The sequence below is a fragment of the Lissotriton vulgaris genome, chromosome 6, assembly GCF_964263255.1.
Source record: "Lissotriton vulgaris chromosome 6, aLisVul1.2, whole genome shotgun sequence".
NCBI classification, from domain to species: Eukaryota; Metazoa; Chordata; class Amphibia; order Caudata; family Salamandridae; genus Lissotriton; species Lissotriton vulgaris.
Window position 1 is genome coordinate 1,858,407,751 of NC_141694.1, and position 23,936 is coordinate 1,858,431,686.

Below are 23,936 nucleotides of genomic sequence, written 5' to 3' on the forward strand. Positions count from 1 at the left end.
AGATCAAGTCTTTAGACTTTGCTGCCTTTACTGGAAGTATGTCCACATTAAAAAAGGTCATCTTTATGTCGCCTTTGTAGATCTCAGAGCGGCGTTCGGACTTGTGCCACGAGATCTTCTTTGGAAGTCCCTTCATAAGATGGGGTTACCTAGTTGTTTGTTGCATCAGATAAGTGAGTTACATGCAAAAAAAATTGCGAAAGTGAGATGGGGCCCAGACGGGGAACTATCCCAGAAGATACCAATAGAGCGCGGGGTCCGTCAGGGCTGCGGGCTGGCCCCTACCTTATTTTCACTGTTCGTGAACGATATTCCTACCCATTCGGCTGGCTGCAATAATGATTCCCCCAAATTGAACGGGGAGAGGGTATCTGCGCTACTATTCGCGGATGACACCATCCTAATCTCCCAAACTAATAGAGGCTTACAGGCACTCCTCTATTCATTCTATGGCTACTGCAACCACAAGGGATTGGAAATAAACACAAAGAAAACCAAATGTATGGCTCTCAATCCCAACAAATTGCAAAAAGGTTGCCTAATATTAAATGGCCAGAAATTAGAATCGGTCCAAAGCTTCTCTTATCTGGGGGTTTACATTGATTCAAAATTCACGTGGAAGCCCCAAATAGAGAAGAGAAAGCTAATATTTACAAAAAATGTTGTCCCGATCCTAAAAGCACTTACTGAGCTTAATACAGCACAGGAAATTGTAGTATGTATTAACCATACTCATCATTGAATACCACACAAGTTGTGTGAGTATCTTACTATTATTATTTTTTTTTGTGTGTTTCTGTCCTGACGAAAGCTCTATAGCCCGGCTGGGCTTAGAGAGCTGAAACATGTTGACACATCTTTTAAGACATATGGTAATCCAGTAACACGATTACCGTTATATCGCAATTCCCTTTTTTAATGATAGTGCCTACCCACTAATAATAAATAACTTTTTAGGTTAGACACTATTTTTATCTCATCTTTTGATTATACTTTTTCATCACATTTCTACTATCTCTGGACACTTCTACCTATACCGGAGGTAGCCTCGGGTGAGGCAGGCATCCAGCACGTTAATCGACTACCCTATGAATACGCCATGACTCCTGATGGGGCGGATAAAAGATATACCGCAATGATAAAACCAGGCTGTCTATGAGGGTTTTCGAACAAAAACCAATGGTTTTGTAGAAACAAGTGTCCATTCTATTTTTGATTATCGAATACTTATCCAGGGGAACTGAATGGACTTCTAATCCTCTTCCCTCCTTTTTGATATGAGAAATGTTCTAATCGATACAATCCAAATTGTAACCCGACTTGTTCTAATTTACTTTTAAATGTTTTTATTCTGTATGGATAACGAAAAACTGATAGACAGGTCTACCTTATTGTACATATATGATTTTATTTTTCAGCTCCCCGTACAATCGTCTACTCAATGGTTTGTAATGATGTGTAATTTTAATCAAAATGTCCATCCATTATTGGTATTGTATTTTTTAACCATAACTGTTCATTTTGTATCAAAAATGGTTTATGACATGTATTTTAAAAATGTATTGTTGTTTTGCAAATCTTTTTTGGCCAAGTTGTGCCGAAATAAAGATGAAATGAAATGAAAAATGGAGACTAAGTCCTAGTCAATCAGAAGTGAAAGTTCAAGACTGACACACCGTTTAATGCTGATCCATTGAGAGTTGTGACAAGTAAAGGTCATATTGTGACCGCCCATGTCATGGAAAGTCCATTACGAGAGACTCATTGTACAACAAGCATATGCCTCAATGTTGGTTGGCTCTAGACATCAGGAGTGAGACAAGTCCTCCTGAGTGCCCTAGTCAAGCATTCGAGTCTACAGCCATGGTGCCTTATGATGGCGCAAATCCTGCACCTCGTACGACTTGATCTGGAAGACTGGTTCGAGTACCTCGATGACTCATTGAGGAACTTCAATGTATATATATTATTCTTACTTTTTGTTTAACAAGGGGGGAGTAGTACTTTCTTGTGATCATGTGCAGTGGGACCAGTGTGGTCCTCAGGGGACTCCTTACAGTGTTACCTAATTAGTTGGTGTGTGATCAATAAAGTTTATGACCCAATGTGTTCAGATATTGGATGAACGCCGAAGAATATAGACTTGTCATACAGAGTGCCTTGGTCATTTATGTGCTCCGAAGCTGAGGAGGACACTACAGATACTAAAAAAAGAATATAAATGAATATAAATTCAAAGCAAGCCCAAGCCTCAAAATTGTCAGCAACCTGCTTTGGCTTGCTACGGGCCCTACGGAAGATTTTCCCCGTGCTACCATTTGAGGCCAGGAAGATCATGATCCAGGGACTTATCCTGTCCAGGCTGGACTTTGGAAACGCTTTGCATTTGGGTGCCCCCCAGTCGACCCTGAACACATTGCAGATCGTACAGAACTGCGCAGCCCGGACTCTGCTCCAAATCCCTCGTCGAACATCAGTTAGAGATGGACAGAGGAGCCTACATTGGCTGCCAGTCAGACGAAGAATTGAATTCAAATCTTTGTGCACCATGCACCGGGCAATCTAGTAAACTGGCCCTCCCCTTAATCGGTCCCTGGCATCCCCATATTCTCCTGCCAGGCAGCTCAGATCATCAACCTCATCTTTACTGATGGTCCCTAGGATCAGGAAAGCCAGATGCGGAGGCCATGCGTTCTCGTACAATGCATCCAGGCTGTGGAACTCCCTCCCCCTCCACCTACGTGCAGAACCTAACCTGCTGGCCTTTCGAAAAGCACTAAAGACACTGCTCTTCTCAACCTCCATCTAGGCCTGGCCCACTCTGCCTGCCCACATGGTCTGTCAGCGCTAGGACGCCTCAGGGTAACAATTGCGCTATATAAATTGTCTTTCTATTCTATTCTATTCTATTCTAATGAGCTAACATGCATACCATAATCCTATGGATCTCTGCAGTGTGAGAGGATGGTCTCAGTGAAGTGAAAATCTGGCTTCCTTAGTTAGAGACAAGTAGCCAATCTCTGCATCTGTGATGTACTTAACATGTCCTTTTCCTTCACCCACAGGTGGCCAGCAGAAGTGATTGACTTTCCATGTCTAAGGATGAGCCTGGCCAGCTCTGTGATCCTTCTCCTTATCTCAGTGGTCGGAGAGGCATTGCTTCACCCTGGGTGTGCCCTGCACAGCGAGACCTTGGAAGGGCTCTCCAGGGACGGAGACATTGTTATCGGAGGTTCATTTGTCGTTCACTCCAGCTTTCGCTTTCTTCAACCTTCCTTCCAAGATGTCCCTGAAAGGATGTCCTGTGAGGGGTGAGAAACAGTTTCACATGCTGTAAAGTGTATTCAGAGATAGAAAACAAATGTATGTTCTTATCCCGCAGTCTTTTTCCCCACAGTGAATCACAATATGGTTGTTACAACGACCGCGTTGTGATTCCGCATACCATTACTCCGCAAGTCGGAACAAATACTTGCGGAGGGGGGGCGCTGGATGTTGGAATACTATAATTTACTATTCCAACTCCAGTCTGTGCAGACACTAGGGAAGGTGTTGGATTTTAAATCCAACACCCCTTACCCTCTGCAAGTCTGTGTTCCAACTTGCAGAGTAATGGTATGCGGAATCACAACTCAATCATTGTAACAACTGTGTTGTGATTCCCTGCGGGGAAAATGTTTTGTGGTAAACGTTGTATACCATAGAAAACCATTAGCGTCTAATGTTAAGCATATGGGATTCAGGTCCTCAGCACTATAAAAATGTCTTAGGAAGAGACAAAACTGCTTTCCTAAGAAATGTAGGACACAATTTATTAAATCTATAATCTATGTCATTGATCTCAAGTGACAGTTAACATTTTACAATGGACTTCCGATGAGGAGTTCACCAAGTACTTGAGCCCGGGAGCCACCTCTGGACATACCTGGCTCACTTAGAGCATAAAATACAAAAACAACAAGGTGATAGATGTCAATGAACACTGCTAAAGCCCACAGAACTTTGTGTATGCCCAAGCGATTGCCAGTCGTTGAGATTAATTCAAGCATTCCACCTATCACCTAGTTATTTTTGTGAGGAAGAACACAGCAGTGCTTGGGAGTGAGGGCATACACATTGTTCCATGGGCTTTAGCAGTGTTCATTGACAAGGCTAGACCGGTTCGAGTATCGTAGTTTATTAAATCTAAATCCCCACTCGATTCTCCCAGTGGCTGAGTTGGAGCGCTTTGAAATATGTCCAAGGCTTTTACTTTTAATTGCTGCACTCTACCCTTAGTGACACACCCAGTGATCTTACCTGCAATGTGTTGCCTTATACATTATGCTCTGATGCTGCAACAAAACAAGTCGCGAAAGCAGTTTTTTTTTTTTGCTGAGTCGTGAGGTGGCCGGTAAGGGCTTTCTGTCTTTATTCGAACAGAGCAGCCCTCGTTGGTGGAAAAGGGTTTAATACTCCTTTCCCTATCTGGCAGTGAGCAGTATCAATTTCCTGCCTTCAAACCCTTCCAAGTGATCATCCCAGTTAGAATCAGAGGGCTGGTCCAGAGGAACAGTTTCCCTACTCTTGCATTTTCTCTTGTGATTCAAGCTGAAGGAGGGTTGTCATGTGTCCCAATTTTCGAAGGGCATTACTCACATTGCTTAATTTGTCGGGCTTCCTCCTTTATAGGATTGAGGTGTTGTATGGTGGGAGTTGCAGTAGTACTGGAACCATGTGCTTCGGTTTTCCAAGTTCTTTTTCCAAACCCAGTGGGCACTCCAGAGTACCACTTGGATCTGACTGGCCTCAGGAGAGCAGCCCCTTAGTTGCTCCATCAAAAAATGTGAATTTAAACCGCCCAGAACTGGTGTGTTCATGTGCACTTGCAAACTACATAAAGTCATTAGGCTGTCCTGACTCTTCCATTCAAATACAAATCAACCTTCCTCTTCCCACATTACTTGCCTTTAAATCAATACTTTCAAAGAAAATAATCTCCAAGGTATCACATAAAGTTATTGAATCTTCTCATAGGAAATGGGCCCTTGTTACATATAGGGTGCACTGTCACTGTTTGCGCCACAGCCCACCTTTAAACCAGGGCGTTGGGCACAAACAGGGACAGTGTGTGCCTTATATAATTAATGCACGGCCCTCAGGGCCGATACACACTCTTCGGAAATGCAGGCCGGCTACTTCAAATCAAATCCTCTCAGTGTTTCACAGTGCTGGTGTCAACCTGCCTGCACTTCATAGAGGGATCAGGGCTCCCTCTGCAGGTAGGTGCAGTGAGTGACTGCAGAGGGGGGGTTCTGGCGGGTCCATGGGATCCCTTTTGTTCCCCTCAGAGGACTGCCCTCAGGGACATTGCTGATAGTGTGGCACCTTTTTGTGTGCTCGGTATTAAAGGAGAGGCTGCACAGCATCTTCAGCACCTTCTGTAATGCCATAGTTTGCCTGGGGCTCAGAAAGCGGGCACACTGGCCTATTGTGCCCCCAAGGCATGTAAATTATGGTCTATGTTGTTCACATTGAAAGTAGCTTTTATGTGCCTAATCAGTCAATCAATAAATCAGTAGATTTGTAGAATGCCGATTTCCACCCATGAGGGTATCCAGGCACAGGCAGGTATAGTTGATTAGCAGAATAGCCAGGTCTTCAGGGATTTTCTCAAACTCTGGAAGAGATGGGGAGGTCCGTAGAGGAAAGGGTAGCTTGTTCCATCTCTTCGCTGCTAGGTAGGAGAAGGAGTGACCTCAGCATCTGCTATGCCATGGGTGCGAGAATGGGACGGGGAGTGGAGATGTCTGATGGGCTGATGGAAGTTCAGGCGATAGCTCAGGTAGGCGGGTCCTTAGGTGCATAGGGCCTGGTATGCATGGGTCAGGAGCTTGAACTAGCATCTTCTCTGAAAAGGGATGCATGGGAGGTCTCTGAGGTAGGGGGTGATGTGGGTTTGTCAAGGGAGATCCAGGATGAGTCTGGCTGCAGCCTTCTGTATGGTCTGTAGTCATCGAAGCAGGTGAGGTGCGATCCCCAGAGAGAGATTGTTGCCATAGTCCAGCCAGCTAGAGAAGACAGATATATTGAGAAGGTTTATATTGTTACAGTGCATTGTTATGCATGGCAGTGTGATATGTTTTACTAATTTCTCTGTTTATACAGGTTCCAAATCAAGTTCTACAGGGATATATTAGGCATGATGTTTGCAATAGAAGAAATTAATCGGACTCCAAACATGCTACCCAACTTGACTCTGGGCTTCAGAGTTTTTGATTCCTGCACATCAGAGGCTAGAGCCATCATGGGAGCATTGGGTTTGCTCTCTGGGGTGGAGAGTACAGTGCCTGCTTACAACTGCTGGCCTCATCAGTTACTGGCTGGGATTGTGGGAGATCTGGTATCAGCTTTATCCCTTCCCATGGCCCGGATGCTGGGAATTTTTCATGTACCTCAGGTAAAGGCACACGGTTTGTTTACAGTATTATATGAAATGTCAATTTCTGAATTAACACTCTTCTTGATCACCTTATGCTTGGCCCTAGTTCTGTAATGCTTCACTTTCAAAAACATAGGAGCTATCTTGATATCTTACAAACATATCTTCCATTACCACAATTCTGGATTTTCTATGTGGAAATACCTCCCAAAACAGGTGGTGCAAGTGGAACACTAGTTGTAATGTGCATAATCGTTGAAGAAACCCTTAAATTAGGAATAGGACAGGTTCGTATGAGAGGGAGTTACTGACATATACAGTCCTTGGATTGACTACCTTCAGAGCTTGTAGGCATAAAGACGGGAGAGATGCTCTGCATGTGTGTAAACTGGAGTTCTCAGCCAGAAAAATCTGGACTGATAGGCACACTCTCCAAAACATCTCAGAGATTTTGGCCACTCAGGGGAAGGCTAATGTGCATTTTGTTTTTTCTTCACAAATCAGAAGGTGGAACTGAATTAGGAATAAAGATGGCTGACATCTTTTAAAATGTCAATAGGAGTGCACAGATTCAATAGAGACATTAATCATGCACAGTATGTGTAGAAAGCCTGTGAGCCAGAAGACCGAAATTAGCTTTGATAGTTTTTGGGTCTGTAGAGTATTACTCCAAATTTGGATGGGATTATACCAAGCATCCATGAAAAGCTTAAATGCAGCAAAGATGAAGCTTCACCAAATGTAGACTGATCCCAAACCTTTGCATCCCACATTGTCAACAATAACATGATAGCTATCAATTGTATAAGACACAGACATATGTACGTCATAATATAAACAAATGAGTCAATCATCTGTTGCAAAATATTGATCGACTTACAGATATATGTATTAATTCTATGTTAAAATATCAAAGTTAAAAGAAAAATAATAATGATTACTGGGGATAGAGAAGCTAAGAATTATTCCCTGAATTTAAGTCTTCTTTAACTTTCTTAAGTATTTATGGGGCATATTATCTAGGAAGTGGCGGTGAGAGGCGTTAGCCTCTTTGGCTTAACGCCTTTCATGCCATTTCGGAAAAGCCAGGCTGCACCATATTACTAAGGATATGGTGCAGCCTGGCATTTCCACCTGCGATGGCATTATGTCTCATGACTTAACGCCAACGCAGGCAGCCTTGCACCAGAGTGCAAGGGTATCTGTGAGAAGGGAGGTTTCTTTATGTACAAAACAAACTTAAAATGCCATTTTCTAACTTACATGTAAGTTACAAAATGGCATACCTTCCTGTACATGAACAAACCTTGGCATTTTGCTTTTTTCCATGTGTGCTGCACAAGGCAGAATTTTCCTGGTCCACCTATTATCACCTCTCCTGATAATAGGTGGCAGCGTTGAAGTGAATGGGTTTTGCAGTGGAACGCCCACTGCTGTAGTGTAGTTCCTATTTTCCCTATAGGCCCTGCGCATTGGAATAACATAAACAGCAGTGTAGACGTAGGAGTGCGGTCTTCTAGGTCTCTACTGACTATGTTAGACTTAATTGGGTTTGTACCAGCTAGCTCAGAGGTCACTGGAAACTTTCTTGACTGAATAGGAAGTGATCAGCTCCTTTGGCTCAGACAAGAAGGGATTCAGTTTTCCAACAACCGCATTAACATGACAACTTTGCTCCTCAGATAAGAGTCAATCTCTAGAGTCGTGTGAAACAATAGACAACTATTTCGCTCAGTCAGTTGTGCAAGATTACTTTCACCAGTATGCAGAGAAGTAGAGAGACGGGCGTTTTCAATAAAAGGTATTATTTATTGAACAGTCTTCGTTCTCATGCAAGAGAAATGAATTGCCACAATTGCAAGACTTGTTATTATAAACAGTGCGTACAGTAGTATGAGTATCACAAAGTAATACTGTAAAAGCATTGATATGGTTTCTTAGCCATAAGATGATTAAAATGAATAAAATAGATACATTTATATATACATTTGGCTAACAATCTCAACTGGTGCTTCTAACTACGCCTACCCCAGTGTACCTGACCTAAGCCTAACACGTGGAAGGGAGTAAGTAAGTAGCAAGTTAAGTTGGTTGTGCCAAGGTTTGTTTCAAGAATTCTCTCTAAGGGTTTAGTCAGCACCGTACCTTGGGAATAGAATGTTGGAGGTCTGGTATCACTAAACAATAAAATAACTATGGGTCAAAAGGGGGTATGTCTTTTATAAAGTGTGTCTGGGTGAATGAATGTGTGTTGAGCAATTTGTTAGAACAGCACACAACCAAGTATCGCACTAGATGGGAAGATATCCATCAGTTTATCGTCCTTTGCCGCCCTATCATCATTTGAAACCCTTCCCAAAGCGTGGAAGCAAAGTTGTTGCCACTTCAACAAGGAGAAGGTGGTGCGCGGTAAATGGGATGTTACTTGATAACTGAGGAGCAGTGCAAGAAAAGAATTCGTGAAAATCAAAAAGGAAGGAGAAAAAGTGCTCTATGTTAAAATTGGATAATGAACGCTAAGGGACTTTATTCTGGTGCCGTTCATTTCCAAGGTTAAAAGATTCAGTGCAAAACAACCAGTGAGTAACCCTAATAATCACTGGCTTGTATCGTTGTGGTCGACATGTTTCTGCGGTTTATAGATCAATAAGTATCACCCGCTTCATCAGGACCTATAGTATATGCTACTGCTCAACGTGCGATAAAAAGTATTTGATACAGATATCACCTGATCAAACCTGGTGATCCTCCTAAGTATGTGGGGGGAAGTCCAGGAAAGACGTCATCAAGACACAGACAACACAAATAAAAAGACATATACAAAGATAAAAACGGCATTTACATGGTTAGTGTAAGTTATTTTACATTTTCGTTTCATGATATGGCATTCCTGTTAGACTAATTACCAATCATTTATAATCCTCTCACTCACCTTTTGGGTAAGAGGAACGTGCCACTCCTCGCCTGGCTACAGCTCAGGAAGATAGTGCACCGCTCTAAAATATAGAGGAAATGAGACTTGTAAAGCCAAAAAACCACTGCGAGAGCCTGACATGCGGGCGCCACACAGAGTATACTTAAGATATATCCGTCCTATTTTTTGTTAAGAAAAAACAAACCAATCTGTAGTTCTCTAGGGTTTGTTTTCTTGAGTTTTGATCTTGTGTTGTTAATATGTAGTATACCTCCAAATGTCATCAAGAGGGACCACATATGCAACAACACTTGTAGTGTTATATGCCCATAGACGTACACCCATTCTTATGCGAGTGTAGTGATTTAATTGGTACAACTGTATTATTCGCATTCTCAATAAATAGTACTGGGAGCATGATCCCACAACATACATATGACCGTATTCGGAACTAATCCCTTATTATATTTAGTCTATATATATGGTGCAACTGTCTCACTCACAACAAATAGTGAATAGTACTAGGGACGCGATCTCACAGCTAATAGATGCCCGTTTCCGAAGCTGTACCCTGGTTTTCGTTTTTATCTTTGTATATGTCTTGTATATGTCTTTTTATTTGTGTTGTCTGTGTCTTGATGACGTCTTTCCTGGACTTCCCCCACATACTTAGGAGGATCACCAGGTTTGATCAGGTGATATCTGTATCAGATACTTTTTATCGCACGTTGAGCAGTAGCATATACTATAGGTCCTGATGAAGCGGGTGATACTTATTGATCTATAAACCGCAGAAACATGTCGACCACAACAATACAAGCAGTGAATATTAGGGTTACTCACTGGTTGTTTTGCACTGAATCTTTTAACCTTGGAAATGAACGGCACCAGAATAAAGTCCCTTAGCGTTCATTATCCAATTTTAACATAGAGCACTTTTTCTCCTTCCTTTTTGATTTTCACGAATTCTTTTCTTGCACTGATCCTCAGTTATCAAGTAACATCCCATTCACCGCGCACCACCTTCTCCTTGTTGAAGTGGCAACAACTTTGCTTCCACGCTTTGGGAAGGGTTTCAAATGATGATAGGGCGGCAAAGGACGATAAACTGATGGATATCTTCCCATCTAGTGCGATACTTGGTTGTGTGCTGTTCTAACAAATTGCTCAACACACATTCATTCACCCAGACACACTTTATAAAAGACATACCCCCTTTTGACCCATAGTTATTTTATTGTTTAGTTGTGCTTGTGTTCAGGGGGCTATAACTGTGTGGTCATTAAAGATTCCCTGGGACCCTCCACTCACCATTTTGTTGTTTCTTGGAGGTCTGGTATCTCCTCTCAGGACTCGATATTCCAGTCACCTGCAAGGGTAGGCTGGAAACGCCGGAGCTGGATTTTCTCGGCAGGAGAAAAGACAGCGTCTTTCTCAGCGCGTCAAGGAGGAGGGGCAGCATCCTTGGGCTTTCTGCATCTGCTGGGCTTTCTGCAGGGGGGCAGCTGTTTCTGCTCCTGTATTCACCACCACCGCTGTGTTTGCTTAAGGCAACGTTGGTATTATTTATACCTGAAAGGTGCCGAGTTTGACGTAAGTGTTGGACATAAGACGTCAATAAAGATGTCACTAAGAACTGGTCGTTCTTACAGTGCTCGTTAGGAGTTCTATTACAAATCAAAACAAAGCTAGCGGGGCTTTCCCAGGTTGCTGGAGGTTTGAAGTGTCGAAAGAACTCAGTGTGCTATCTAGGAATCTAAGGAAGTGACTCCTGCTGTGTCATGGACTGACATGGACTGCAGAGGCGACTTGCTGAAATATGGTTTTGGATATTATGCCATTATAGGGATATGTATCGATTATAGCCGTATAGGGGCATAAGGTCACGATATTGATCGGGGTCCTAGATGAAACACAACACTCACTCCACGAATTCATGTCCATCAAATTACTAAAAACTAAAGCAATAGGATGCGCGTGTATACATACCCACCCCAAAATACATTTTGTACTTGAAATGGCGTACATAAAATACATGAAAATATAGGTACTGTACGTTAATAAGCAGATTAATCATTCAAACACTATGCATATATATTCAGTTGAACGATTATGCGAGATTACACATGAAATGTCTCTAAATACAGAAAAAAAGGTCAAGACGATTTCATCACATGTAAATACAAGTGCTGTAAAAAAATTGTACTAGAGGCCGAGGTAATATATTGTCTCTAGATGCACTAAAAATAGAAGCTCTGTTCTCTATGAATAGTTTTACTTTAAGCAAAAGTATTTGTGCCAGAAAAAGGTAAATATTTAGAAAAAATGTTTGATTCAAAAAATATTTTCTATCAAGGAGAGCGGGGAAATATAGTTCAAAACGCTTTTCACTAGCTTTTGTTTATCAAAGCTGAAGGCTGAATTTCAGAGTTCATGGGAACGCTGTGCGCCGGAGTCTTTTCCAAAATTCATTGTTTCTGTTCAGGGGAGAACATCATATCAGACAGGCTCTCAAAGAATAGCTCTACATATTCAGGTGACAGTTCGACCAGGTTTGATAGTGCTGTAACCTGGCAGTCGTGAGAATGATTGCTATCATCGATGTTTGGATCAGCAATGCTCACAGAAGGTCGTACCTGGGTGATGCTGCTTTCACTGCCGCCACCTAGTCGTAGCGCAGGAGTTTCAACGAATGCCGTCATCAGGATTGGTAACCGCTGGGGACAACACGATGCATGAGCCGTTACAGGACCTAGCAAAGTATCGATATCCTTTGGTACAGCCGATGGTAGTGCAAGACAGGTGTCTAACACGCATTCCTCTCCGCATAGCATACATCGAAGCACAGGTAAGATGCAGGTCTGCCATATAGGTCTGAATGAAAGAAACCAGGTCATGTTCAAATCTCTCAGCCGAGCCAGTCCAAGGACCTTAGTTATGCGGTCCCGGTAGCGCATTGCTAGGATCGTTTCTTCCATCCTTGCCGGAGTCATGTCTGTGTTTTGGCTTGACATATCGGAGCAGAAGGGTCAAAAATAGAATGCCCAAAAGTAGAGGTAGGCCGCCAAAGACCGAATGGACAAAATTTGGAATTATGCCCAGGATTGCCTCGAATGGTGTTAGCAGTCCCGAAAAAATTGTCTTAAATACATTCGAGATACCTATGGCATCCGACATATTTAGGATTTGGCTCAACATTTCTACGAAATGTACGGGGCAATTTGTTGATAAAAGTTCATGTATCTCCGAGGTTGTCCTTGCAACTTGGAGATCATACGTCTCTTTTGATGACGTGATGGGCACAGTTGTCTGCAAAAGCACAGACTTCATTCTGCTTAAAGTATCAATTCGTATAGAAGAGATTTTCAACGGAGGCCAAATAGGCGTCTCTGAATCTCCAGGGCCGTTTGGAAACAATGCTTGCATACAGCAAGTGACCATGGAAGACACGTTTATGAGATATGCTTTCCCTGGCACTAAGACACAACAGCTGTGGTCCGTTATTAGAATGTAACTCCCATTAGCAAGTTGTCTAAAGAAAGGCTCTATCTGTTTTGCAGGTGTGATGTGCTGGTGGCATGAAAGGTTGTTTGAAGTCCCTTCACAGGCCCCATGCAAACTAATACCCTGGCACAAAAGTATACCGCTTAGTGAATGTTTGCAATTTTCACCACTAAGAAATACATTTTTGTCGTTGTCACTATAGCATGCGTGTGTATATGGTAATTTCCATGATAACTTAATGTACCCTTTACCCAACCTTTTATACTGGCCAGTCGGATATACTCAAGGCAATTTTTAAACCGGAAAGTTGTTATCGGAATTGTGATAATCCTGTGTATTATCCATTCAATGACAGGACTTTCTGACATTGTCAATGGTAATCTCTCAAGTTTTTCAATGCTCAGAATTGTATAGTCTGCTCCTTTTTGGGCTAAACTGATTTGTTTATCAGTAAGGTTAAAAACAGAAAACAATGACGTTATGTTGATTAGACGCCATGGCACATAGCCAGAACGCAGATTTTGCAACGTCCAGCCTAGTTGTACAATAGAACGTAACTGGGACTGGCCATGTTGTAACATTAGCAGGTCCTGATCTATTATATCGATGGCAGATGATACAATACTGTCCAGTGAATATATTCTGGAGGACAGAGTCATTAACCCATTGTCCACAACAGAAAGTGATTTTTCCAAATTAATACGATCAATTTCTCGTATTTTCTCTGCTGTTTCAATTTGCATTACTTTCCATGCCTCGTTGTAAGCCGCATATACACTTGCCGCTATGAAACGTTTTTGACGCTGTTTGCGTGGTCCCATAATGAAATCACCCAAGTCAGCACCCTCTTTAAGTAAAGATAAGTGTTGCTTAATTTCTGCCAGTGTTGATGTTTCTAGCCATTCGAGGCAGAGTTTCCCTACACTGTATGTTGTTACTATCCCTGGATGTTGTCTCTGGGAGTATCTAGGGTCTGGTCTGGTCATTTGTAACCCCTGTGTTTTGTTCAGGAATCTATCTTGACAGTTATTAGTGTCTGTTGGCCAGATTAACCACTTTTTCCAATCAGGATGTATTCTGTTTAGATGTAAAATTTTGGATACGTCTAATTCAATATCTGTTGTTGCATTATCAGGTATTGGCTTCGGAATAGACGGTTTGTTAAGGTCCTTAATCTTAGCTAGGCCAAGACAGGTTGTCTGTTGAATTGTGTCATTTAAGAACATTATTTGTTCTGGGATCATGCAGGCTCGAAATAATGCTTCTAGGCCTTGTACCTGCCAATCTTTTGTACCCCAGATTGTTTTTGTTTCAATGTTATTTCTCCAGAAATCAAAACCAAATGTAATAATTTTTTCATAAAATGCTTCTGAATATATCAATTTAGTATTTGTCAGCATGGTTTTCGTCCCTGTTTTATCCAACAGTTTATAATAAAATGTTTCAGCATTACTTGTGTCAAACCCTGAGAAGTACTGGAATTTCTCATAGAATGTTTTTGAACTGCTTTTGGGCGGTGTTGCACAATGCTCCCATTGGTTATATTTATAAATATTTCTAGGTTGAGCAGTTTTATGCAAGTAATGGTCCCCGAAATGTGAAAAACAGTACATTTGTTCATAATTAGATGAACCTTGTAAATAATTATGTTCTGTAAATTTTGCTGACAACACTAAATCAGACATCATATTATTTATACTTTCAAAATCCCAATCATCAGAGAATGTACTAGGTTTTACAAAGTCACTTAATGAAACCTTGAACTGGTGAGGATATTTCAGGATCTCGACCGGGCCATATATTTCATAGTCAGTCTTTTCCCAAACTACCCCGCCGGGTATTGGAATGGCTGTGACATTCACTGATGATAGTTCTCTTTTCTCGATGTGAGATGACTTGTGTCGTTTTAGAACTAATTTGATGTTCTGACTTGCTGTGTCCATTGAACTGTATTTTCCCTCAATGAATTTTCCCAAACAAAGTACCATGATGAGCCAAAGTAGCAGGAAAAATACACCTAGCCCAAACCAAAACTCTAACCATGGTGAAACAAGATAAGTTTCTTTGAGTTGATGAAAGAGTTCTGTTGCTTTTTCTTTAAAAGTCTTTGTTTCTGGCGTTACTTATGGGTCGCTTGGATCTTCAGAAAAGTTATTGAAATTGATGAAGTAGCCAGAGGCAGTTCTATCGATTGTAGGAATAGCAATTCCCCTTTGATTTTCATTAGCACATTCTGATGCCACGTCATTGTAGATTGGTGTTTCTCGATGAACTGATTCTATTTGTGTTTCAAGAGGCAAGAGTTCCATGGTATTATTACATAGTCCTTCTTTGTGCACTGCAGGTTTATCAAATGTGATTAGTCTTTCAGTTTGAACCTCTTGGATTGTTGCAAATTTGGGTATTCTGTTACTTCTTGGGAGTCCACTTGGCCTGCTATTTATTATAGGCCACATGCTTGTGGTTTTACCAGGTCGATGGATACAACTCGGTTCTCCTTTTTACCAGCAAGGGGCGGTAGTACTACTGATCTTGTTCCGTTGATACTTAAGACAGGTACTGCTTTTCTGTAAGAAGGCCCAAATTCCTTCTTCACCGCTATTTTTTCTCTGACCAGATCCCCAATCTTTGGAATCCAGACAGGTCTTTCTGGGACAGGTGGTGTGTCTTCAGTGGTTGTTGGCTGTTGTTTTAACTTTATGTTGCTCATGGCTTTTCTTGTTTCATTTAAGTCCTGTAAAACAGCCAAATGATCTTTGATTTCAAAGTCTTTCTTATCATCATTTACCACTGAAGCCTGACTATCAAGGTCCTGAACGTACATTCTAGTTCCGAACAATAGTTCGTACGGGCTGAAACTTTTTAGAGAATTTCTTGGCAAATTATTAAGACTACGTTGGACACTTGTTAAATGTTTGACCCACCCATCACCCGAACCTAATACCTTTGCTGTTATAGATTGCTTTATGTCCCGGTTTTTTCTTTCCACTACACTGTTTCCTTCCGGGTGAAATGGACAAGAGAACCGCAACCCAATTCCCATGCTGGTCATGGCCTCCTTATAAGCCCTAGAGCTAAAAGCAGGACCCTGGTCAGAATGGAGACTGGCTATTGCGTATGTGCCGATAAAGACTCGCAGATCTTTTATAACAGTTTTTGCGTCAGCCGAGCGCCACATCCATATGAATCTTGTACAGGAATCCACTGTGACCATGATATATTTATAGTTGCCGTCCCTTTGTAGGGGACCACAGTGGTCCAGGTAAACACATGCTAATGGTTTATCTGAGATGAGAAGAGGTGTCTGCGCTGGTCGTTTCACTGTTGATACTTTCATTTTTTGGCATATTTCGCATTCTAGTACATATTTCTTAGTTTGTATTCCCATACGAGGCCACCAATATCTCTGTTTTAGTAATGATATTGTTGCGGAAACTCCAGCATGTGCAGAAGCAAGCCCTTCGTGTGCCGCTATTATTAGTCCTAACCTGTGTTCCATGTTTGGAATTACCCTATCCCCCACTCCAGGGATTCGAGCAAAAGGAACATTATTCGTATCCGTTAAATATGAGTACTTTTCTGGAAAGCCTCTTGGGAGTGTTTCCTTATTATCTTTTACTGACGCACTGACAGCTTGTAGTATATCGCTGTCTATTTTTGTTTTTGACCGGGTGATAGCAGCTACGGAAGCCGTTTGCGCAGCTGCCTTCGCGGCTTCATCAGCCAATGAATTCCCCACAACGTGAACGCCATCACGTTGATGACTCAGAGTGTGTATCATGTGAGTCTTTTGTAGTTCCTTCTGTAAAAGAACTACTTGTTCCCAAAGCATTTTATGCTTGATTGTGCCACCTTTTGAATCTTTGAACCCGTTTTCAACCCAATTCTTCAAATATTCATTATAAGATAGAACGCAATAATATGAATCGCACACTATAAGTGTGGGGAATTCGCGATCGGTATTTTCGAGCGCCATCTTAAATGCTAGTAGTTCAGCTCGCTGAGCTGTACAATCTCCTAGAGATTGCGTCTTAGTGACCATTGGTCTAAATTTTCCTTTGTGCCAACGACCTTTAACAATCGCGCACGCAGCACTGTAAGCTTGTTTACCCCCAACCGCGGGTTGTGCCGATCCGTCTGTATATATGATACATCCGTATTTCTCTAGAGGCAGGATTTCAATTGGCAGAGGACATTCATATTCATACTGTAAAAATTCCTGTGTCTTTAAATTGGGATCAAATTCATACACTACGTCTGTTGCAGCAAGAGAATTAACCCATTGGATCCATCTTGGATGCAGAGTTTTAGCATTCGGGATGCTCGCTTTAGTTACTGCTTCTAAAGCAGGTATTGGTGTAACGATTATTATTCGTTTACCTTGTGCTAGTGCCCTTTCTTTTGCTACAGCAGTCTGAACCGCAGTTAGAATTTTTTCCTTTGAACTGAATTTTATTTCAGCATTTGTGTACAAATGAGATTTGTAAGCTATTGGTACAGTTTCTCCCTCATTAGAGGTTAGGTACGTGAATCCGCATCTTCCTGGGATGACTCGGATTACAAGGTTGCGTGTATTGTCACGTGTTTCTAATTTTGTTTTAGCTAACATGTCTGTTTGCAGTGATCTCAACATTTCTGTGTGTTTTTGAGTCCAGTTGATTGGTTTGAAATCAGGTTTTATTAATTCGTAGAGAGGTTTAACCCTCTCTGCATAGTTTAATATGTAAGTTCTTCCAAAATTCAGGAAGCCTAGAATAGATTGTAAGTTTTTCAGCGTTTTTGGTGCTTGGAGTATAGCGCACTTCTCTAAGAAGTTGTCCGCTAGGCTTTTGCCTTCACTTGATAATTCGTAACCTAAAAATAGTACTGTTAGATGGGCAATTCGAGACTTTTTAAAGTTGAATTTGTAACCCTCTGCCGCGAACCCAAGTATTATGGTGTTCACTCTTTTCAAGTGGATATCCAAGTAGTCGTCTGTAAGATAGATGTCATCGACATAAGATAATGCCTCATCATCATATATTTGTAGTAACTCTGTTACTCTGGCTGAAAATAATCCTGGGCTATTCTTGAACTCCTGTGGTAGCCTACAGAAATTTTTCTGTGACCCCATTATTGAGAAAGCGGTCAAGTACCTGCTTTCTGGTGCAATATTTTGACAAAAGAATCCATTAGATATGTCTAAGGTTGTTTTGTATTTTTTGCGAACGATGTTATTCATCAGTGCCGCACTGTGCGAGTTTTGAACCGCAAATGTTTTGCAACACGAGTTAAGGTGTCTGTAGTCCAAGACTAGACGATATGAATTGTCTGGTTTGGAGACAGGAAACAAAGGATTGTTCATTTGAGAGGTGCATGTTTCAATCACCCGCTGGTATTCAAGTTGATCTAAAATCTCCCTGACCTGTTTTTTAGCTTCTTGCTTAATTGGGTACTGCCTCTGTGCAGTAGGTTGACTTTTTAACTGGATTTTGTGAGGAGGAGAGTCCTCATCCCATCCTACATGATTCTTATATAATGCAGGTGCTTGAGCTACTGCCCATTTCCTTGCATAAGTATATTTCTTGTGAATTGGAATGTGATTTGAGAAGGCAGGCATAATCATTTCTTCGCCATGAGGGCACTCCCTGACAAACTCCGGGGGCCAATCTTTCTCAGCTAACAGGATGTCATAGCCTTTTGAGAGGTTATCCCAAAATAGACCCCTTATTTTCCTAGTCTTATCTCCCTCTATACGCAGTGTTATTTCGTATATCTTATGAGGTTTGCTAACTCTGGTGTCTGCAGTTTCAACTTGAATGTATTCATTCGCGTCCACTGTCTCCAGATGATTCATCAGGATCTTGCGAGCTATGCTGATTTCTGCTGCACTGTCTAGCATTGTTTGTGCCCACTCTCCGTTTTTCAGCTGTGTCCTCAGTATTCTCGGCATGTTCAATTACTCTAATACTGGCTACCTTCTTTTTTGGAAATTGTGACTTTTTACTTTGAGCAGGTTCCTTGTCTTTGGACTTGGTGTGCTCTTCTGGGTCTGACCGTCCTCTTCTTTCCGATTTCTGCGAAAAAGATCGAGAGGGACGTGTATCAATACTTTGATATCTATCAGGTTTTTTCAAGTTATCCCTATTTCTAAGGTTGTATCTTTTTTTAGAGGGCTCCCTCTGGGGAGACTGGTGTTCTCGAGTTGGAGTTCTTTCCTTTCCTTGGGAGTGGATTGTTTATTTCCATCCCAACTCTTTTTTGGAGTGTTTAGATTATTTTTAATAAATACTTTTTCAGGATTTTCGAGTAGTTGGGGTTTTACTGGTTTCCCACCCAAGCTATCTCTACCTAGTTCCTCATATCATTTTTCTAGGATTCTGGCGAGCTCAATTGGTTGATCTGTTATATCTGTTTCTTTCAATTTCTGGCGGATCGCCACAGATGCTGCTTCTCCTTTTATGTTGGCTAATAATATAGCCGAGACCTGCTTGAAGTCTTTCAGTAATTTCATACCAAGAGTTAAAGCAGGTTCTGGACCGTATTCATTCTGAATCTGTTTTAGTACATCTGGTATTACCGCCATGGACGGAACACTATGTGTTTTTGTGTAGATGGAAGCAAAGACTGTACCCCAAGTGTCACAGTCCTCCACATGTGGTGCGACCCCCATTGGAAGGCAGATGGTCAGGATCCTGTGTTTCTCAATAGGGTATTATTCGGAAATACTGCCTCTATTTGAGTTATTTTCTGTGCTAACCAGAAAGGAATTTGTTCCCGTTTTATGGGTGTTTTACCAAGACATGATTGTATGTTCTGTGGTGTAATTTTATTAGTGTTCCCCTGATGAGGGGTCAGCTGTGGAACATTAACAGCTGTTTGGACTGTTGCAGTCCGCATTACATATTGGACTAATTGTCTATGTATTTTAATCAGTAATTTTAGCTGTGCTAAAAGTTCTTCTTTTTACATTTTTTCAATGTCCGGATGTGGTGTGTAGCTGGTTAGAACCGGCCACGTTGCTCCTGGTCTACCTAGTGGACGGAGCCTGGTAATGTGATCAGTATGTTTTAGGGCGCCTTTAAACCAGAGCAGGTGCTCTTGGTATTTTAATGGAATTTCAATCTCCTCGAAAGGAGCGTACTCTTCCGGTGGTTTCTCTATTTTGTAATAGTGAAACTCCTGTGTTATAGCGTTTGCCGCTGGAAAGTTTATCCATGAATAGAATACCTCGGTCTGCCGATATTCATGTGCCTCTATCACGAAAATGACTGTACCACCTTGTGGTGTCAGTCCGTTTTCTATAAGTTTTAATGTTATAGATTTTCTTAAGTTTGCCGGGATGATAATTGCACCCGGTTCATTGACACCGGTGTCCCGTTGATTCGCATCTACTGCGGCTCCAGCGGTCCCGTTGTCCTCTACTGACATTGTATAAATGAAAGTTTTGCAGAGCAGGTCTCCAAGGAGACAAAGATTAGGTGCACAATATTTTGGAACACTGTATCCTTCAACGTTGAATAAACCAGAAACTCTACATAGGAATCTCGTCCTACTAAGTTCAGGCGGATTTTAACCTTTCACCCACTCCAGACGTCTATTGCAGTATTTACGGGAGAGAGGGTCTGTGTGAAAAAGCACGACTGAGTTACTCTAACGTCTTGCGTTAGTTTTATCGCCTTACCAAATGTTGGGCGCCATGTAGTGTAGTTCCTATTTTCCCTATAGGCCCTGCGCATTGGAATAACATAAACAGCAGTGTAGACGTAGGAGTGCGGTCTTCTAGGTCTCTACTGACTATGTTAGACTTAATTGGGCTTGTACCTGCTAGCTCAGAGGTCACTGGAAACTTTCTTGACTGAATAGGAAGTGATCAGCTCCTTTGGCTCAGACAAGAAGGGATTCAGTTTTCCAACAACCGCATTAACATGACAACTTTGCTCCTCAGATAAGAGTCAATCTCTAGAGTCGTGTGAAACAATAGACAGCTATTTCGCTCAGTCAGTTGTGCAAGATTACTTTCACCAGTATGCAGAGAAGTAGAGAGACGGGCGTTTTCAATAAACGGTATTATTTATTGAACAGTCTTCGTTCTCATGCAAGAGAAATGAATTTCCACAATTGCAAGACTTGTTATTATAAAAAGTGCGTACAGTAGTATGAGTATCACAAAGTAATACTGTAAAAGCATTGATATGGTTTCTTAGCCATAAGATGATTAAAATTAATAAAATAGATACATTTATATATACATTTGGCTAACAATCTCAACTGGTGCTTCTAACTACGCCTACCCCAGTGTACCTGACCTAAGCCTAACACGTGGAAGGGAGTAAGTAAGTAGCAAGTTAAGTTAAGTTGGTTTTGCCAAGGTTTGCTTCAAGAATTCTCTCTAAGGGTTTAGTCAGCACCGTACCTTGGGAATAGAATGTTGGAGGTCTGGTATCTCCTCTCAGGACTCAATATTCCAGTCACCTGCAAGGGTAGGCTGGAAACGCCGGAGCTGGATTTTCTCGGCAGGAGAAAAGACTGCGTCTTTCTCAGCGCGTCAAGGAGGAGGGGCAGCGTCCGTGGGCTTTCTGCATCTGCTGGGCTTTCTGCAGGGGGACAGCTGTTTCTGCTCCTGTATTCACCACCACCGCTGTGTTTGCTTAAGGCAACGTTGGTATTATTTATACCTGAAAGGTGCCGAGTTTGACGTAAGTGTTGGACATAAGACGTCAATAAAGATGTCACTAAGAACTGGTCGTTCTTGCAGTGCTCGTTAGGAGTTCTATTACAAATCAAAACAAAGCTAGCGGGGCTTTCCCAGGTTGCTGGAGGTTTGAAGTGTCGAAAGAACTCGGTGTGCTATCTAGGAATCTAAGGAAGTGACTCCTGCTGTGTCATGGACTGACATGGACTGCAGAGGCGACTAGCTGAAATATGGTTTTGGATATTATGCCATTATAGGGATATGTATCGATTATAGCCGTATAGGGGCATAAGGTCACAATATTGATCGGGGTCCTAGATAAAACACAACACTGCAACACCCACTGCATGCCCCTTTCATGCTAATTTTAGCGTGGAAGGGGCCCTATTACCAAGGCAGCGTTAAGCCACTATACATGGCTTTTAGCCACGCTATTTGGTCTAACACTGCCTTGGTGATAGGGTGCTCACCCTATCGCCACCACAACGTCACAAAAAGTGATGTTGTGGTGGCGATAGGGGCTTGGTAATATGCCCCTAAGTTTCTCTCAGTTATCTCTTTTTTTTAACTATTATTTGGCATGACAAATGCCAACCTGTATGCTTCTGCCCTAGCAGGCAATCTATGCATTAGAACAGTACTGACATCTGTTATTGTTATTTGCAATTTCCATTTGCTGCATTTAATTATTGCATTTTCCTTTAAGTTGTTTGTAAATGTTCAAGTTTATTATATATTTGCGCTGTGTGGAATGGATTTTTTAATTTTAAGTATGGTTCATAAAATCTTTCCTGCATTTCCAAAATATTGATATATTGCATCCAAGGTATCTGAATAGACACGTACCAGTGAAAGTATGCACATGCAAAAATATATTTTTTATAGCTATACACAAGCTTGTACATTGTATGAATTTATTAAGAAAGCGTACATAGATACTTTCTGTACATGCATCAGCCTTTGGTAACATTGATGAAAGCATCCAGTAACATATTAAGAATGAATAACATTTTCTATATATACAGTATAGCCACAAATCCTCAGTATCTGTCACATAAAAATATTAAACATTGAACAAACATAAGAAAATTGAAAGCTGAAGGTTGAATGCTAAAATGGGTAAATGGTACTAGAATGAGAGATTGAGATGAATAAAAAAAACGAAGAAAGTATTCAAAAGGTATTTTTCTCTGCTGGAGGTTGTTTTATCCAAACGTTCAAGTGTTGACTTGAAAACGTGTGCAAACACGCAACTGCAAACTGTGGGTTTCCTTGGTAAAACAAATGTTTTCTCAAGAAGTATCCTATTTTGTCTTCTCTTCAATAGATTAGCTATGGAGCCACGTTTTCAGCTCTGAGCGACAAGCTTCAATTTCCCTCATTTTTACGCACAGTGCCAAGCAACAAATTCCAAGCCATTGCTCTGCCCCAGCTGATCAGGCGTTTCCAATGGTTCTGGGTAGGGATGGTGGTGGTGGACAATGATGTTGGCGAGCAGGGTGGTCATGCGATAAGGCAAGGAATCGAAAAGAATGGAGGGTGTGTGAGGTTTGTGGCTAAGATCCACTTGAGTTACACCAAGAATAAGATCCTACAGGTGGTGGAAGTAATCAAGCAGCATTCAGTCAACGTAATTGTCCTCCACAGTCCGGAGATGCATGTCACCGCTTTAATGGAGGCTCTTTACGAACAGCACGTCACAGGGAAGGCGTTTGTTGCTTCTGCTTCATTTGGAATCACTCCAGGACTGTTCACCAGACAGGCATGGGAAGTGCTTAATGGGACAATAGGCTTGGTGCACAACACAGGCCAAATGCCAGGTTTCTGGGACTTCCTTAACCACCTTCACCCATCCACATCTACAGGGGAAACATTTATAAAGCTCTTTTGGGAAAAGGCGTTTAATTGCAAATGGGCGCAGTCTCAAGAAAATTACACAGCACCAGGTGATTTCAGTCCTGATGCAAGACCTTGCTCCGGTGAAGAAGCATTAGAAAAGGTGCAGAGAGATCTATTTGACCTAAATGATCTGAGTTATACTCAGCATGCATACCTTGCAGTCCATGTCTATGCGCATGCACTGAATGAACTTATTTTATGCAATCCAGGCAATGGGCCTTTTGTGAATGGAACATGTGCCAACTCCAGTGACATTCAGCCATGGCATGTAAGTGTGAAACTACTTCCTGAAACATAATGGTATTCAACAAAACCAGTTCCATGAAACCAACACACTGATGATATTATATGTTTTTTTAAACCCTAGCCCTCCTGGGAGAATGCATGGGGGGTGGGCTGGGTGGAACTAGGACTGTGAAGGGGAAGACCTGGATTCAGAGTAATGAAGATTACTGGTAACTAACCTGGTCATTACCTTCTCCCGAATCTTCCTCATCCCAGTCCTCACTGGGGTAGTGCATAAC

General features: G+C 41.7%; 1 protein-coding gene across 1 annotated transcript in view; it reads left to right on the forward strand.

Annotated features, from left to right (window-relative positions):
- The window catches only part of LOC147709667 (extracellular calcium-sensing receptor-like), a 65,204-nt gene extending 41,494 nt beyond the window's left edge, over nucleotides 1–23,710 (forward strand). Inside the window, exons 2-4 of the mRNA XM_086926067.1 lie at nucleotides 3,066–3,311; nucleotides 6,148–6,439; nucleotides 22,841–23,710. Coding sequence (XP_086782193.1) covers nucleotides 3,066–3,311; nucleotides 6,148–6,439; nucleotides 22,841–23,710 — 1,408 coding nt within the window. The remainder of the gene's footprint in view (nucleotides 1–3,065; nucleotides 3,312–6,147; nucleotides 6,440–22,840) is intronic.
- Nucleotides 23,711–23,936: the final 226 nt, after the last annotated feature.